Source organism: Geospiza fortis, unplaced genomic scaffold (assembly GCF_000277835.1).
Source record: "Geospiza fortis unplaced genomic scaffold, GeoFor_1.0 scaffold172, whole genome shotgun sequence".
Lineage (NCBI taxonomy): Eukaryota > Metazoa > Chordata > Aves > Passeriformes > Thraupidae > Geospiza > Geospiza fortis.
Window position 1 is genome coordinate 2,673,549 of NW_005054309.1, and position 16,204 is coordinate 2,689,752.

Below are 16,204 nucleotides of genomic sequence, written 5' to 3' on the forward strand. Positions count from 1 at the left end.
TTTTTTTTTTTTTAGGAGTTTGCTCTTCACAAGTTGAATGCTGTTGTCAATGACTTCTGGGCAGAAATCTCTGAGTCAGTGGACAAAATGTAAGAGAAGACATTTAATACTGCTTAAAAAGAACATGGGATACGAAGTGGATGTAGTTCTGGTTTCTTGACAATGGTTAATACAGCATGTAGCTCCATATTTCCTAGAAAGCTGTAATGTGTGTGGTTGTGGGGTTGGAGCTGTGGTCCCAAAGATTCAAGTTCAGTCAAGCTTGTACTTGAGTCATGTGGCCTTAAGGAGATCTGAGCACACAGAGCTGATGCTCTTCTCTCCCTCCTCTGCAGTGAAGTTCTCTATGAAGACGAAGGTTTTCGGAGCCGCCAGTTTGCTGCTCTGGTTGCTTCTAAAGTTTTTTACCACCTGGGAGCCTTTGAGGAGTCCCTGAACTATGCCCTGGGAGCTGGTGACCTCTTCAATGTCAACGACAACTCGGAATATGTGGAGACCATCATTGGTAAAGAACTGTTGCTGCAAAGGAAAAACTCTGTGTTGTCAAAGCTACTGTAACTTTGAAATTTTACTTGGTTTAGCTTTTTTGTCTGTATTCTTCTGGCTGTCTTTGTGTTCATTTAAACCAATGCTGCAGCTAATTTTACCCAGTTTATTTGTACTTTCTTATAATTTGGGATTCTATAATGGAACTGACTTTGGATTTCTGGAGTTCTTTTCCTATTCTTAACCTTTATTCTACAGTGAATTCCTAATAAGAAAATTGCTTTGGTTGTTTGTTGTCCTTTCTCTCATTCGCATGCTGATGTTATCAATTTCAGCATGACTTTGAAAACAATTGACTGGTAAGTGTAGCTGCACACCTGATTTAGAGGGACAGTTGTGTTTATCCACCCACAACAAGATAGCAAGTCTGCAGTATAATTTGAATGCCTTTTAAAAATCTCATCTGCTGGAGTAATTTGCTTTTTACAGCATATTTTACAGGATATGATGGAGCTGGGCTGGCTTTCAGTCTCCCAGCTGGTGTTTGCAGTGGAGCTAGGAAGTCTCCTGCTGCTGTTTTCTCATTTATTTAACATGATACTTGAGAAAAGATCATATCCTTGGTTTAATTTTTAAAATACCTACTTGATTTCAGCACTAAAATCAGAGTTTGTTAGGAGATAAGAGAAGTGTGTAATTTCCCATACTGTACTTGCTGGTAGAACATGTTCATGCACATGCTGGTCTCTTCACCTGTACAAAATTGCAAAAATCTGAGAACTTGACTTTTTCCCCCCATATTTGTTTATACCTCTTCAGCAAAATGTATCGACCACTATACCAAGCAGTGTGTGGAGAATGCAGAGCTGCCAGAAGGGGAGAAGAAGCCTGTGGATGAGAGGCTGGAAGGGATAGTGAACAAAATGTTCCAGCGATGCTTGGATGACCACAAGTACAAGCAGGCCATTGGCATCGCTCTGGAGACACGCAGGCTGGACATCTTTGAGAAAACCATCCTTGAGTCGGTATGTGCAACAGGCAGGAGGTGCCTGTAGCTAGGCTTTTCCAGCTAGGGATCCAGAAGTCAAGTGCAAGATCCATGTTGCTGTGGAACTTGCCCTGTTTCGTATGGAGAGAACAAAAGATAAAACTCAGGGGTGTTCAGTTCAGTGTGTTCATGGAAAGCAGAGCCACTCAGGAATGTCAAGTACAGGAAGATCCCCCTGCTACCTTTAGGAAATCCTTGAGCTACTGGTTTATGGGACAATATTCCCAGGAAGCTTGGCTATGTGCCCTCTTGTTAAAGTATTCCCTGTCAGCTACTGGCAGAGATACAATACTGGTATAATGTTAGAACAGCCCTTTTATTTACCACACAGTCTATCACCTGCTGTAATTCACTGTGGGAAGGAATCCTTAGGGCTGGAAAAGTCATTATTAATGGCAAGCAAAAGAAAAAACTCCAGTAGGTGGGTGAGCTGCTGTAATTTTGAGTGACTGTGTGCAGTCTTGGCCTGCCCTGACTCCAAGGTGGTGCACCTTGGCTTTAAAGTCTTTCGCTGAGGCTTTAAGGTAAGTCATGTTACTGTTAGTGGCAGTAGGAGAAGCAGGCCTATAGTCATCTGCAGCAGCTCAGCAGTTGTGTGCAATTTTGTTATGCTGTAGTATCTCAGTCATATCCCAGACATGTAGCTTGAATCCTTTAAATTTTACAGCTTTTCAGTTTAAAACTTTTATGTATGTTTGGATGTTTCCCATTTCTGTGTATGAGTGATAATCATAAGGCATCCATCTTGCTTTCATTGTTCTCTTTGTTGTCCTATGCATTTAATAACTTGCCCATTATAAATCCTTCATTTTGAATTACCTTCCTGATGTCTAGTAACCAATTCAGTTTCTCAGGCTTAATCTTTTCTTGGTGCATGGGTTGTTTTGCTGACATTTAATGTTAGTGCAGTGAATTTCACTGCATTTAAAACTGATTGTTTGAACAAGAAGGGTGAAGGGAAGATAGGTGTTGTACTTTTAAGTTAATATTTTGCATGTTTTAGCTTCTGAATTAAATATTGGTCCTGCATGATTTTGATAGTGTTCTTTGAACTGCAATACACCTGTATATAAACTTTTCTGAAAATAGGAAAGGAAACTGAAGATTAAAAGCAGACCAAATGTGCATATATAAATAGAAAAAGGGCAGCTTTATTTTCCTCTCTAAATCCTTCTTGTCAGTCTGATGTTTGATATCCCTGAATTTTATTTCAGAATGATGTTCCTGGGATGCTGGCCTACAGCTTGAAGCTCTGTATGTCTTTGATGCAGAATAAACAGTTTCGTAACAAAGTCTTGAGAGTTCTAGTTAAAATCTATATGAATCTGGAGAAACCAGACTTCATCAATGTGTGCCAGGTAAACTTTTCAAAGTCATCTTTAAAGATAATAAAAAGTTGCACTTCTGTAGGTATATTTGGTGTGACATCTACCTGTTCTCTGTCTTTTGTTCAGTTAAATGAAATATATTTTCCTGATTGTGTGCTTCCAACGTATATCAGAGTGAGACCAACTTGAAAAAGAGATGTAAAGATTGCATATTTGGTCAATTTGTAGAGAAAGAAATCCGTTCAAAGGCAGATTGAGGATACAGACAGCTCTGACAGAATATTTTAAGCCTATGTAGGGAGTATCAGATGGTAGGTTCACAGCTTGGAATTTTATTTATTCCTCACAAGAACAGTGCTTTATTTTTTTTGGTAAGCTATTGTCTGAAAGTGTTTGGACAGCCAGTTGTGAAGTTACTCAGAGTCTGATGTTCTCAGATCTTTGCCAGTCTTGGTATGCCATGTACGCATGACTCAGTATTATGCCTGTTTCATTTCAGCTGAGGCATCCCTACAGAATGACTGGTGCTTCTTCAATGTGCTTTTGAATTTCTGTGTCTAGTAGGACAAGTCTTGGTTTTCTGTGAAAACCCTTCTGAGTTTTCTATTGTCTTCAATGAAAGAGAGAAAAATTTTCTTTCTTTGAAGGGAATGTTCTGTGGAGCAGCAGATGAGGGCATTGGAGTGTGGCCTTGGGTACTGTTGCTTTCTCATTCTGAAGTATCTAATGTCTTCTCCTATTTTTTTCTGTTCTTCCCTTTCTCCTGCTCAGTGCCTGATATTCCTGGATGACCCACAGGCTGTGAGTGACATCTTGGAAAAATTGGTGAAGGATGATAACCTTCTCATGGCCTACCAAATTTGCTTTGACCTGTATGAAAGTGCGAGCCAGCAGTTCCTGTCTTCTGTCATCCAGAATCTGCGCACGGTTGGAACTCCCATTGCCTCCGTGCCTGGGTCCACCAACACTGGCACTGTCCCTGGATCAGAGAAAGACAGGTGAGGAGATTGACTTGAGAGGTGGTGGAGTTCTTTGGCTCCAGTCCTGCTCTAAGGCAGCCTCATATTCCATGTGTATTCCTCATATTCCATGGATGCTTTTTACAAGCTATTAAGTTACTCCCCTTTGCTTAAGTATAGGCAAGACATGCTATTTGCTCAAAACAAAATTGTATATCACCAAAATCTACTGGTTTTTAAGGGGATTTTCTTTGCAGTTGAAATAAGCACAGAACAGTTATATTGGGGTTCAGCTAGCTGAGCAGTAATTCATTAAGCTACAGCATGAGTTGCTTGAGAATGCTGATTCTGTATGGTCTTGGCAGCAACTTGCAGAGCTTAGGAATGGGGGAGTTCAGAAGAAAAAAGCTCATCACAGCTATGTGCAAGTTTGGTTTCACATAACAGCTTATGGGAAGAGTGACCTCAGATGGTAATGTGGTGTCAATAGACCCTTTTGTACTTGCAATTTAGAAGAGCTACTTCAAATCTACTTTGAGTTTTTAAAAATGTGGTCAGTATCACAGATTTTAACTGCAGGAAGCTGCTGTTAAGTAAAATCCAAGTTGGCACTAACCATTCTGTCATCTTTATTTCTTCTTTTGGTGACTTACAGGAGAACTGGCCAATCTGTGCTAAGGTTGCTGCCCAGTTCAGGGGCAGCATGGAAGAAGTTTGTTCTCCATCTGTTGTGTAATCACCACAGAATGCTTAGTGGTACTTTCACTAGAGCTCTCATGTCTGTGCACAACCTGCTCCCAGCACTCTTTGATAGTGTGTGGTGGAGAATCCCACCTAGATCCAGGCTGGCTGAATATAAGGGTTTATCCTGCTGTGGAGCTGATTTATACTTTTGAATCAGTGATACAGGCATGGCAAGCATTTTCCTCTTCCTCTCTTCTTTTCCAGTGAAATAAAAGGAAAGACACAGAATAATTTGTCAGCCTGTGAAGCATTAGAACAAGGTGCTAACAACAGCTTAATATGTTTAATTTCCTTGTCAACACTCTAGGATCCATGCTAATAGTGACAAGCACAAGGCTTCTAGGGGAGGATATAATTATCCTTGATGCCTTGTTTGTTGACTTTGTTTTCTCACCTATGTCTGTTCATTCCCTACAAGAATCTTCATTTTTTGTCTCTGTAGGTGGAATAAGAGAATAGGGTTTTCCAGGCTTTTGTCTTCAAGTTCAAAATTGAGTGGAGGGGGAGTTTTCTGCTCAGCAGTAAGCTCCAGATAGTCAGCCCTTGTTCTGTCAAACTCCTCTTTTCCAGTCATCATCTCCAAATCCTAGGCTGCTCCTTCAGGACAATGTTCAGCCATAATTACAGTTCCTGACTTGTTGCAAGTGATGCATTTTTCATTTCTGTTTTATTTCAGTGATGCTATGGAAGCAGAAGAGAAACCAGGAAGCACTTGTGCAGCAGGGAGGTCTACAGAAATTGTGAGTGCTATTTCTGAAACAGACCTTAGTTTTTCTTACGTGTTCTCTTTGGATGTCTAGGATTTCTAAATTTGTTTGGCTAATAAAGAATGGAATTCCTTTTCTGTGTACAAGGTGGCAGATGATCTCTGAGGGCCAGAAGTCTGACTCAATGTCCAGCAGTTCAGATACTGAAAGGTGTGTGAGAGTGAGAAATGCTCAGAGTTCAGTAGGAGTTACTGAGTTCTGAAAAAGGACACAGAAGGATCTGGCTCATGTGTTTGCTTTTTGATATTGAAACAATTAACTCATCCGAAAAGAAAAGGCCTGAAATTTAACTGCTGCTGAGAACCTTAGGGAGTGAATTAGCTCGATGCATTTTTTCTCCTCTCTTTCAAAATCCCACCTGTAGTTCTGGTGGATAGAACTGATGCTGTTCTGCAGGAGTGCCAGGAGGGGATGCTGATGTAACATAGTTTCTTTTCCATGAAGGTGTGAAGTTACCTCTGGCCTACATGGTGCTGTGTTGCTGGGCCAGTTGGTTGGAATCTTTTTGTTTAGTTTCTTTTGTCAAGTATTGGAGAAAGTGAGTTCACTTCTAACATGCACATACAGTTGCAATTCAGCATGTAGAATCGTTAATGCAGTTTTGACATTTCCAATGGTGGAGACAAGGAGTGTTACCAGAGAGGAGGGTAAAACCCAAGACAAGTTGTTTTTTGTTTTTCTTCTTTTTCCCCAAGGTAAATGTTTGCAAAGAAAACTTGGGAATATTTGAGAGATTCTTTCAGAACACTTAAAAATTAATTAAGGGCAAACAGAAGTGTTTCCTTCAAGTTATATTTCACACAGAAAACAAAAGGGATCGAGTTTCTTGCCCCAGCAAGGAACCTTGACAGTGCTTTTGTACAGGAAAGGTGTCTTGAATCAGTTTTTGCTACATTGGTTTTGCTGATTGTGCCAAGTACACCAAAACAATCTGTGTGGCCAGAAATGTTCTTTACTTAATCTTCCACAATTAAGAATGCTGACTACAAAGAAATAATTGAGGGAATTAGTTTAAGGGCTGAACTACTTATGCTTGACTGGTCTGTGACCAGCTAAATGTCAGGACAAAGAGCTGCACTGTACTTTTCACCCTGCTCAGAATGAACTTCTGCTTCTACAGATCCATTTTCAACTGTTCCATCAGGAGGAAGGAGACTTTCCTCAAAGAGCTCTTGAGGATGAATGTATCTGCTTGCTAGTTCTACTAGCTGTTGTTCTAAATAAAGCTTGTAGCTCACAAGAATGGTGCTGCAGGTCAGCACAGGCTCATGCAGAGTATTGTAGCTTTGTGGCCCTGTCTGTGAAAGCTTCCATGGAAATACAGGTTCATTTATAAGAGGGTTTGCCTCTGGCAGGAGACTTACTGTCTCTGTAATGCCAGACAGCAGCTTGCAGAATGTCAGATGTGGCCTGTATTCTTTTGCTATCAATGAAAGAATACATTTCTTTTTGAAGAGTCTCTTTTCCCACCTGCACTGCTGTGCACAAAAGCTTTGATTTCTGGGAGGTTTGGGCTTGTGCACCAAGGACAATGTCTTTTAGTCCTAAAACCTGATAGCTTTTGGAATATGGTGATGGGAACATACCAGAGTGGCTTCTCATGAACTGTATTTTAACAGAGTCATAGTTGGGTTCTCATGGAATTTTTTCTTTTTTGCTTGTATGTGAAGAACCCAGAGCCTAAGGACCAGATCTCAAAAATGATTAAAATTTTAAGTGGCGAAATGGCCATTGAGTTACATCTGCAGTTTTTAATACGAAACAACAATACAGATCTCATGATCCTCAAAAACACAAAGGTAAGAGACTTTGTTAAACATGATTGTCTTTGATTTATCTGATTCATCCTGTGTTGGTTTTGACCATGCTGCTGTTGTTTTTAATTATAGGATGCTAGTAGGATGTTGACATTTTAATTAGGTTTTTTTTTATTGGTTATAGCAACTCATCTTTTTCTCACCCTTTTTTTTTGGTGAGTTTGTTTTTCATCTGTTCAGTAAGATGGGCAAAATTTACCCTCCAGCTCCATGTCAGATCCAATGCACATGCTTCTTGTTGGAAAGGGAGGAGTCAGCCAGGACTATAGGTTACAGTATGTTGGTATCTTGGTTGAGATGTTAGGAAAGCCCTTCAGCTTGGCAAGGGAATCCTGGTATGTAGTAAAAAAACAGTATTTCCACATTGGAGACAAAACCAATCAGGTACTGTGATGTAGACAGAGTTAGTGAATGGAGTAACTGGTTTTGTTTTGGAAGATGCTACTCAAGGGTGGGCAAATGAAAAATTACAGGCAAACTGGAATCTTAAAAGCTTACTAGAAACTATAGGAGAAGTTTTTTATTTGTGAAATAAGATGCACATTGTCAGTAAAAGTAATAGGGGTTGCTTGTTAGTGGGTTCATTTATTTCAGATGACATTTCAAATGTATTGGAAAATCTTTTCCATCTGCTGGTAAAGTGTTCAGGATTCTGCAGTGGAGTTCTGGGAACAGCCTGGAAACGTCAGCAGCGCTCGCTGTGAGTGCTCGGTTCTGGGAAGCAGAGCGGGGTGGTTCTCCAGTTAAGTGGCAATTGGAGTAATCGCATCTCTGAAAGAAACTCACATAAAGGATCATTTTGCATGGGAAAGATGGCTAGAGGATATGTTAGAGTGTATTAGCAATCTATTAGCTGATTACAGGGAAATTGCTGGTTAAATTGAGGATCATTACAGTCCATTTTTCTACTGTACTGGCAAGCTTGTTAAGTGACCTTGGGCACATCTTTTGCTGAGTGATGCTACTGATTGTTCTTGTTGTTTCAGGATGCAGTGAGGAATTCTGTGTGTCATACTGCAACTGTTATAGCGAACTCCTTTATGCACTGTGGGACAACCAGTGACCAGTTCCTTAGGTAAATCTATGGCAAGAAAGCTGCAATGTCATTTAGAGGTGTTTGAACAACATTGTTGCCCTCCTTAACTTGATACGTCCAGAGTGGTAACTGCAGAACTCTAATGGTGTTAGAGAACTGTTTCCTTTTCTGTGTCCTCACAAACTGGTTTTGTTTGACTGCTAACTGTATGAGCAGCTTGGAGGGTGAAGATCTGGAATTTCTCTTCTCTTTGTTTACCAGTGAGAGAGTTTCTGAGATGTATCTTCTTACAGAAGAGACTGACAGTACTGAATGACTCTTGTAGGGGAAATGCTAGGGCTGACCTTACAAGGGACTTAAGGAAAGCTGCAGTAACTCTGCTAAAATTTCTCCCAGAGAATTGGTGGGACTGCATATTGAGCAGTTCTCTATCTTTCACTGAGATCACCCATGTCTAGAAGCTTGACTACAATCAGGCAAAAATCAGGACTGATGAAGGGGAGGGAAATGTAAAGTGGAGATGTGTTTAGCTGCCTTCCCTTCTGGAGCTGCTTTTTAGTTTGAAAGCAGTCTTCAGTGCCCTTAAACCCTGTTTGCAGGATTAGGAACAGGCTGTATGAGAAACTTTGTTTAACCTTTCTCTTTTCATCTTCTAGGGACAATTTGGAGTGGCTGGCCAGGGCCACTAACTGGGCTAAGTTTACTGCTACTGCCAGCTTGGGTGTTATACACAAGGTAACATTGCATTCATTTCTGTCTGCTCAGTGTAAATGCTTGACTTGTGAACAGTGAAAATGTGGAAATGGGGATTCTGGATAGTGCCTGCAGTCCAGTGTACCTGGCACAGCTATAATATATTTGTGTCTTTACACTAAAAAGTTCCTTACTGTAGAAACTTTCAGTAAGTTTGAACGGTGATGTGTGGCACTGAAATACTGATTTTAGTGGAGAAAGTAATGGCTATAACACATGTTTAAATGTGTTTAAATTACTTTGCTGTTTTTTCCCATTTCACTTCCCACTCTCTTCCGTTCCTGCTGCTGGACACTGGATATCCAGGGTCATGAGAAAGAAGCATTACAGCTAATGGCAACCTACCTGCCCAAGGACACCTCTCCAGGGTCAGCCTACCAGGAGGGAGGAGGCCTCTATGCCTTGGGTCTCATCCATGCCAACCACGGCGGGGACATCATTGACTACTTGCTGAACCAGCTGAAGAATGCCAGTAATGATGTGTGTACTGCAATGAGCCTTTGCTTTGTTGGGAATATGTAGGAGGGTGCTGGCTGGTTACGTAGTGGGGGGGTAGAGGTAATTAAGCAGCAGTGTGGTACTTAAACCTCCTCTGGGTCTTAAAGATTGGTTAAAGGTTGGTATTAACAACCTGTTGCTTAAGATTTAGGTAAGATTTTTAGGAATTTCTTATGTACTTGACAGTGACTGTAGTTTCATCATATTTACTACTTGTTATATCTGCTTTGTTTTGCTAGTGGACCTGCAGCATTCAGGCACTGTTATTGTTTACAGCTTAGTTGTCAAGGAAATAAGCCACTAAATGTTTCTGCTGACATGACCTGTAGTTTTAATGCATCTTGCACAGTAAGAAGTGTTTTACTTCTGCACTTAGTGTTTGTAGACCTCTACGAAAAATATCTTTTTAAGCTGGGGATAGGTCATTGTCTCAGCATGTTGCCTCTTTCTCCTTGTGGAATCTAATTACTTTTTTTTTTAATTCCATGAACAGATCCTACTAGTCCTTCTGCAAATGTATCCATTGTTAGAACAAAAGAGGTTATAGATTGTTTTTAAGTGGGTACCTTTTTACCTTTTTATTTAAAAGCTATTATTAGCTAGTGGTTTTTACACATGGCAAAGATTTATAATTTTACCTATATCAATCAGTGGGGGAAAAGATTTTAAAGTTACTAGAAAGTCTTCTGTGATGTGTGTTAGGCTTCTGTTACTTACAGTTTATGGGCTTTTGAACTCTTTTTCTTCTATTTTCTGCCTCTTTCACTGGACCTGCTGCCTGGGACTGTGAAAGTGGTATTTCTAGCAGGTCAAGAGATCATTTTGGGTTGATTATAAAAGATAATAAAAGGTTGCATGTTTATATTGATGGAAAGATGTCTGCTTCAGTTGAAGCCATACTGTTCCCTGCTTTATGACTGAATTTGCATGTGCTTCTCTAGATTGTGCGACATGGTGGCAGCCTGGGCTTGGGGCTGGCTGCCATGGGGACAGCACGTCAGGATGTGTATGATCTGCTGAAAACAAATCTATACCAGGATGATGCAGTGACAGGTAAATGTTCTGCTTTCAAAGCAAATAACCATCTGAGGCTTTATCAGGCACCTGGGGGTTTTTTGTCATGTTTTTTTTTCCCAGGTTTTCTGTTAGCAGCATAGATTGTTTCTAGCTGTGTTTTACTTATTGACCTTTTCCTGATCATTATCGTTCTTTGGTTATGTGTCAGTAATGTTCAGAGATCCTGTCATGACAGGCACTGTGGCAAGTTTTGATAAGACACACTAGGTCTTTAAACAGCTCCTTTTTTGCTCTGTTCCTTTCTTTGTCACATGCTTTTTCATTAGCGTGGCTGTTCTCCTGTGTGCTTTTTTGAAATGAGAGACAGGCTTGGAGAAACTTGTGGGAGTTACTGCTGCATTGGTGGGGCTCATAGAAAAGTGATCTCAACAGTTCTTGGCCCAAGGAAGGGATAATTGAACTTGGTAGAGAAATGTACTATACTGTGGTTACAAACGTGTTTTGCCATGAATAGTGGAGTTGTTAGGCATGGGGATGTCCAAAGTAATCTATTGGCCTACATCTGGTGTGATTCTCTAGATACAGTATTTATTACTTTTGGGAACAGGGTTGACTTTTTTGCTTTTCTGTGCTTTTCAGGTGAGGCAGCTGGCCTGGCACTGGGGTTGGTTATGTTGGGATCTAAAAATGCCCAGGCTATTGAGGACATGGTTGGCTACGCACAGGAAACCCAGCATGAAAAGATCCTGCGAGGCCTCGCCGTTGGAATTGCTCTGGTCATGTATGGGAGGATGGAGGAGGCTGATGCTCTCATTGAGAGTCTCTGCAGAGATAAGGTAAACTGAGCTGTGACTTAATCCCTGACTCTTGTGTTACATGGCTGACCTTCCTGTCCATTTGTGAATCTCCAGCTGTGGTCTGTTGGCTCTTTTGAACCGGAGAAATTCTTACATAGGTCTGAAGTAGGACTGTTTCACAAGTTGTTGCACTCTGATCAAAAATTCAAGAACAGCACTGCTTAGCTCTGTATTTCTTTAGCCTTATACTTGGTCTTCGTAGTCATGTGAGCAGCAGCAGGGAGTAGATCAGGATGCAGTGGTTAAAAACAGACGAGACTTGCTGTAAGTGGGTCATCTTAATCTCAAGGCTCTGGTAGTGATCATTGCAGATAGCAAGTAAGAAGCAGAATGACACCTCTGCCCTATACTCTTGGGCAGCCTGCAGCGTAGCAGGCTCTCTGTCCCCCTGAACTTGGTAGTGACAGCCCTGCTTTGGCGATTGTCCTGTTACTTGTCCCAAATAAACAATTAAGCAATGAGGCTGACCTGTGACCTGTTTGCAAGTTCAAGACACAACAGTGGAACAGATTTAAAGTTAGAATTACTGAGTCACCATTTGGATGGATGTGAAATATTGATGCTTTCTCTTCCAGGATCCAATTCTCCGTCGTTCTGGCATGTACACTGTGGCTATGGCATACTGTGGCTCAGGGAACAACAAGGCTATCAGGCGCCTGCTGCATGTGGCTGTAAGTACTGTGACCTTAGGAGCACATGGGAGGAAATTCTTGGTCAGAAAGCGAGCACATCACTTTGTCAGGCTTTGTGTCTGCAGTGTTAATATTCTGGTCCAAATCAGAGATTGTGAAGTGGCGAAAGCTTTATTTAGTATTATGAGCAGAACTAACAGGGCCTTCTGACATTAGGGTAAGTAGACTTTCAGACTTTCAACCTGGTATCACAGAGAAGGCACCTATTAAAAATTAAAATATGAACCCAAACTACCCAGCTAACAGGTTTGCAGTGAATAGTCTGTGTCATGATGGGCTGGAGAAAAAATAAATTAAGCTCTAAAGGATGAGGTCTGTCTGTTCTTAATCATCTTGCAGTTGGTGTGCAAACACGGGTGAGGCTGTTTGGGCTAAGGCTGAACATGATTTTAACTAACTTTCTCTATAATCCTGTCTTCTGGTCTGAAACATGGTCCTCATGTGTTTTAACTGTATTCTGAATATCCTGTTTTTCCTTTTGTAGGTGAGTGATGTGAATGATGATGTGAGGCGGGCAGCTGTGGAGTCACTTGGTTTCATTCTGTTCAGGTAAAGTGTCTTCCTTGGTCACTCCTGCAGCCTTCAATTTAATGTCTGTTACTTTTTAAAAAAATTAGTATGCTACTGCTTTCACAAAGTGACTCAACTGCTAACTGAATGAATTCTGAGAAGTTAAAAAACTGAGAGATTGGTTTAGGATTAGAACCCTTTCTTAATGTTCAGCAGATGTTTAATGAGTGTTTCTGTGGGTTTCTGGACTTGTGGCTTAATTATCTGAACAGAGCTAGATGAAGTTGACAAATAGAATGAAAAATTAATATTTGCAGGATTGAGAGTTAATTAAAAATTAAATATACTGTGCTCGTGCCAAGCCTCTTAAGGGCAGCAGTGCCCAGACAAATATATCTGCCTAATGGCTGTCTAAAATGTTGTGACTTTGATTAACAAAAAAAAAAAACCAAACTGAAGGATGATCTTGAAATAGTCTTTGTTTCTTGAGTATCCACTGTTAAATCATGAAAAGTTCCCGGGCTTACATTGTAACATGAGCCCATCACAAAACCGTCACAATGTTTTCTTTGGTTGTCTAAAGTAAATCCTATTGCTGAAATGGTATTTTGTAGTGCCCTACAGATCCCTTGGTTAAGGGGTGGTTGGAGAATTAGAAGGCTCCCCAAGGATGCACCTGCATCTGTTAATACAATAATTTGTGTTCTGTTAATACAATAATCTGTGTTATCTGAGCACTGAGCCAAACTGCAGCCTCTGAGTGTGGCTGAGAGGAGTTGGTGCAGACTTGGGTCCATAATTGTAATTTTAAAATTGTTCTTCCCATCTTCTTTTGGGTTGGTAGCTGTCCTTAAAAGCAGGATGAGAGATTTTTAAAGATGGGGTTAAAACTTGGGTTACTGATGTGAGCAGTCAGCTTTTCTGTACCGAGTTGTTCCCCACATGGAAGTGACTGCACCGTTCTGCTCTATCTGAAGGATAATTGAATGTGGTTTGCAAAGAGGACAGATTCTCTCAGTGAGCAGCAGGTGTCTCTCAAGTGCTTCTGCTCTGTTACTTCCAAGCAGCACAGCTCCTTCCTTGCAGCTTAGGAATCTCTGCCTCTCCTGAAGCCAAGGGATCTGTTTAGCTGACTTCTGTATCTGTGTACAGAACAAAAATTCCATGCATGCTTTCCATAGTTTCAGGCATCTTTTTTCAAAACAGGTTGTGACAAAGCCCTTTTGAGCTCAGATTTCAGTGTAATTTTTCTTTTCAACAAATGCAAAACACAATTGGACATGGATATCTCTTACCAAAATAAGGAACCTTCAAGGCTCCGAGCTAAACCATTTACCGTGTAAATGGTAAATGGCATCTTGCTGCAACAACATAGTTCAGGGCCTGTTCTCTCCATATCCAGCAATGAGGAAATGAGTGACACCTTCTTTGACTCTTTCACCTTCTGTACAGTGGTTCAGATGTTATCCTGCCTCTTCTCCTCCCTCTCTGTAGACTTGCAGTCCAGAACCTACTTGTGCAATAAGGAGGAGCATTTCCTTGTAAATTCTAGTGTCCACCTTTCTTGGTAGTCAAGGACTAACACTTTTTAGCTGATTAGCACTGGCTCCTGGAGGCAAAAGGTCTGTGTTAGGCTGTGGTAGTTGCCAACACTTTTCACTTGATAACTGGTTGTGTGTACCCTGAACAATGCCAGTGTAGAGAGACATAAAGACCAAGTGAGTTGTGAGTTTGTCAGATTTCATGGCTAAAATGACATTTCTTTCTTATGACTATTGTTTGTTGAAGTCTAACTGGATTTACTTGTAAAGACCACTAACACAGCATTGAATACTACCAAGAGTCAGTGATTTGTCAGCTGCTGAGTACGTAGAGCTTTTGAGTGAAGTGTTTTGGAGGTGAGCAGGTCTGAGACACAGTGGGCTAAATCCCAGAAATTGATCTCATTTTAAAGGAAGGAAACATGACTGAAGGTCCTATGAAAAGAGTTCTCATTGAATTCTGTGTATGTGGTTCTAGAAAGGGAACTGTGAAGTCAGGACTGAAATAAGAGAATACATTTGTTTAATGCAGTCTACATTTTTCTTGGGGAATTCATGGCGTTCATGAGGTTGAGTATGCTGGAGATGTGAGTTTGTCTGCTGGATTATACACTCTAGCAGCCTCAGACTTGTGCTTCTGTCTGTTCCTCCTATAGGAATGGTAAAACCCATATAAGGGTGGAGGTTGCACAGTCAGAGGATGATAATTTCCTTAAAAGCACTGTTGCTTGAACATGACACAACTACAGCCCACAAACTCACATTGTGTCATAAATACCCAGTTTGTTTTCTCCTGTTGTTACAACTATCTATGAATAAATGTTCTTCCTCTTGGATTTGAACTAAAAGTGTCGTAAACATCACAAAACTGCTAATTTTAGGTAACGCATCTGCATAGCAGAACATTCTGTGAGCCTTTGCTGTCCTTGTTTTCCTCTGTGAGTCTTCCTTGCATTCACATGCATACAACCCTGCATACACTCACTCAAGAGTCCATCTTGACTTTTATTGTTGGTAATAAAAACAGCACAGTATCAAAGTAAAATGAAGAACATAATGTAATAAAACATGACATTTAATTTTTAGAGCAATAAGGTTTTACTTGAACTTGAAGATTACCTCTTTTATATTTTTTTAAGCATGGTACTTTTTTTTTTCATTAGGCTTTTGAATTACTGGAAAAAATATACAAAAGAATGTATGTGGCTTTTTTCAGTATTCATAATTCATGAATCAAGGTTTAGATAGAATATTCTAGTCTAGGTTCTTAATTTTTACCTAAGAATTGCAAGATTGAAATTTCTGGTGTGTTGTGAAAGATGATAGATCACCCAGTTACAATCCCTGGAGGGACTGGGGGAGCAGGGGTTAGTGCTGCTGTTACAGTTTCACTCTGGGATGTTGGATGTGCACTTCCCTGGCTGTGGGAATGTCTGCAGTCACCCAAGTGAGCAGAGCAGTATCAATCACATTGCTTGTGTGCAGGATATGTTGCAGGTCCTATTCATATAGCACAAAAACTTCCTTGTCCGATTCTTGGGCTCCCCAAAACTTTCCAGGGGACCCTGTGTGTAGAATTGAACCTTGACCAGCAGAGTTGCTGCTGTTAATTCTGGTTTTGCTGACTATTGAGAAGCAGTCCATAGGTTCAGGCTGCAGATGGAAAGCACAGCTTGCTGGCTATAGGACTTGGTGTGGCTTTTTTTCCCTTCTTGGCTTAGTCCCATACAAAAATTAGGCACTAGTTATGGATTTTGGAGCAGATAATTTTCATGCCACTATATTAAATTATCAGAAAATGTTCTGGTGCAAGAGAATTGTTTCAAAATTGCCTCCTCTTTTCTTCCTTTTGCTATCTAAAAAAACCAGTCAAAATTGTGTAGAGCAAAAACCTGAGACTTCACATCTTCTCTCTTTTTAAAAATGGCCACCTCTTACAGGAGGCACTTCTAAGTAAAATGTTATTGTAAAGTGATACAGAGGCACTAATAAAGCTTGGGGTGTTTGGTGCAGGGCTGAACAAGAAGCTGTGTTGTGAAATAGGGAAAAATGATGTATTGAGTTGGCGACTGTAAGGTGTCTCTGTTTTCCCAGTCCTGCTCCTTTTGCCATTGATCACAGATAGCAAATTTACCTAATTGTTGATGTTTA

The 16,204-nt window shown here is 40.6% G+C and overlaps 1 protein-coding gene across 1 annotated transcript in view; it reads left to right on the plus strand.

The window, feature by feature from the left end:
• PSMD1 (proteasome 26S subunit, non-ATPase 1) overlaps positions 1–16,204 on the plus strand; it is a 66,989-nt gene that overhangs the window by 5,400 nt on the left and 45,385 nt on the right. Inside the window, exons 3-16 of the mRNA XM_014312273.2 lie at positions 16–89; positions 336–505; positions 1,306–1,511; positions 2,749–2,892; positions 3,634–3,860; positions 5,242–5,305; positions 7,003–7,131; positions 8,136–8,224; positions 8,842–8,920; positions 9,245–9,418; positions 10,378–10,489; positions 11,093–11,289; positions 11,886–11,981; positions 12,487–12,551. Of these exons, the coding sequence (XP_014167748.1) occupies positions 16–89; positions 336–505; positions 1,306–1,511; positions 2,749–2,892; positions 3,634–3,860; positions 5,242–5,305; positions 7,003–7,131; positions 8,136–8,224; positions 8,842–8,920; positions 9,245–9,418; positions 10,378–10,489; positions 11,093–11,289; positions 11,886–11,981; positions 12,487–12,551 (1,826 nt within the window). The remainder of the gene's footprint in view (positions 1–15; positions 90–335; positions 506–1,305; positions 1,512–2,748; positions 2,893–3,633; positions 3,861–5,241; positions 5,306–7,002; positions 7,132–8,135; positions 8,225–8,841; positions 8,921–9,244; positions 9,419–10,377; positions 10,490–11,092; positions 11,290–11,885; positions 11,982–12,486; positions 12,552–16,204) is intronic.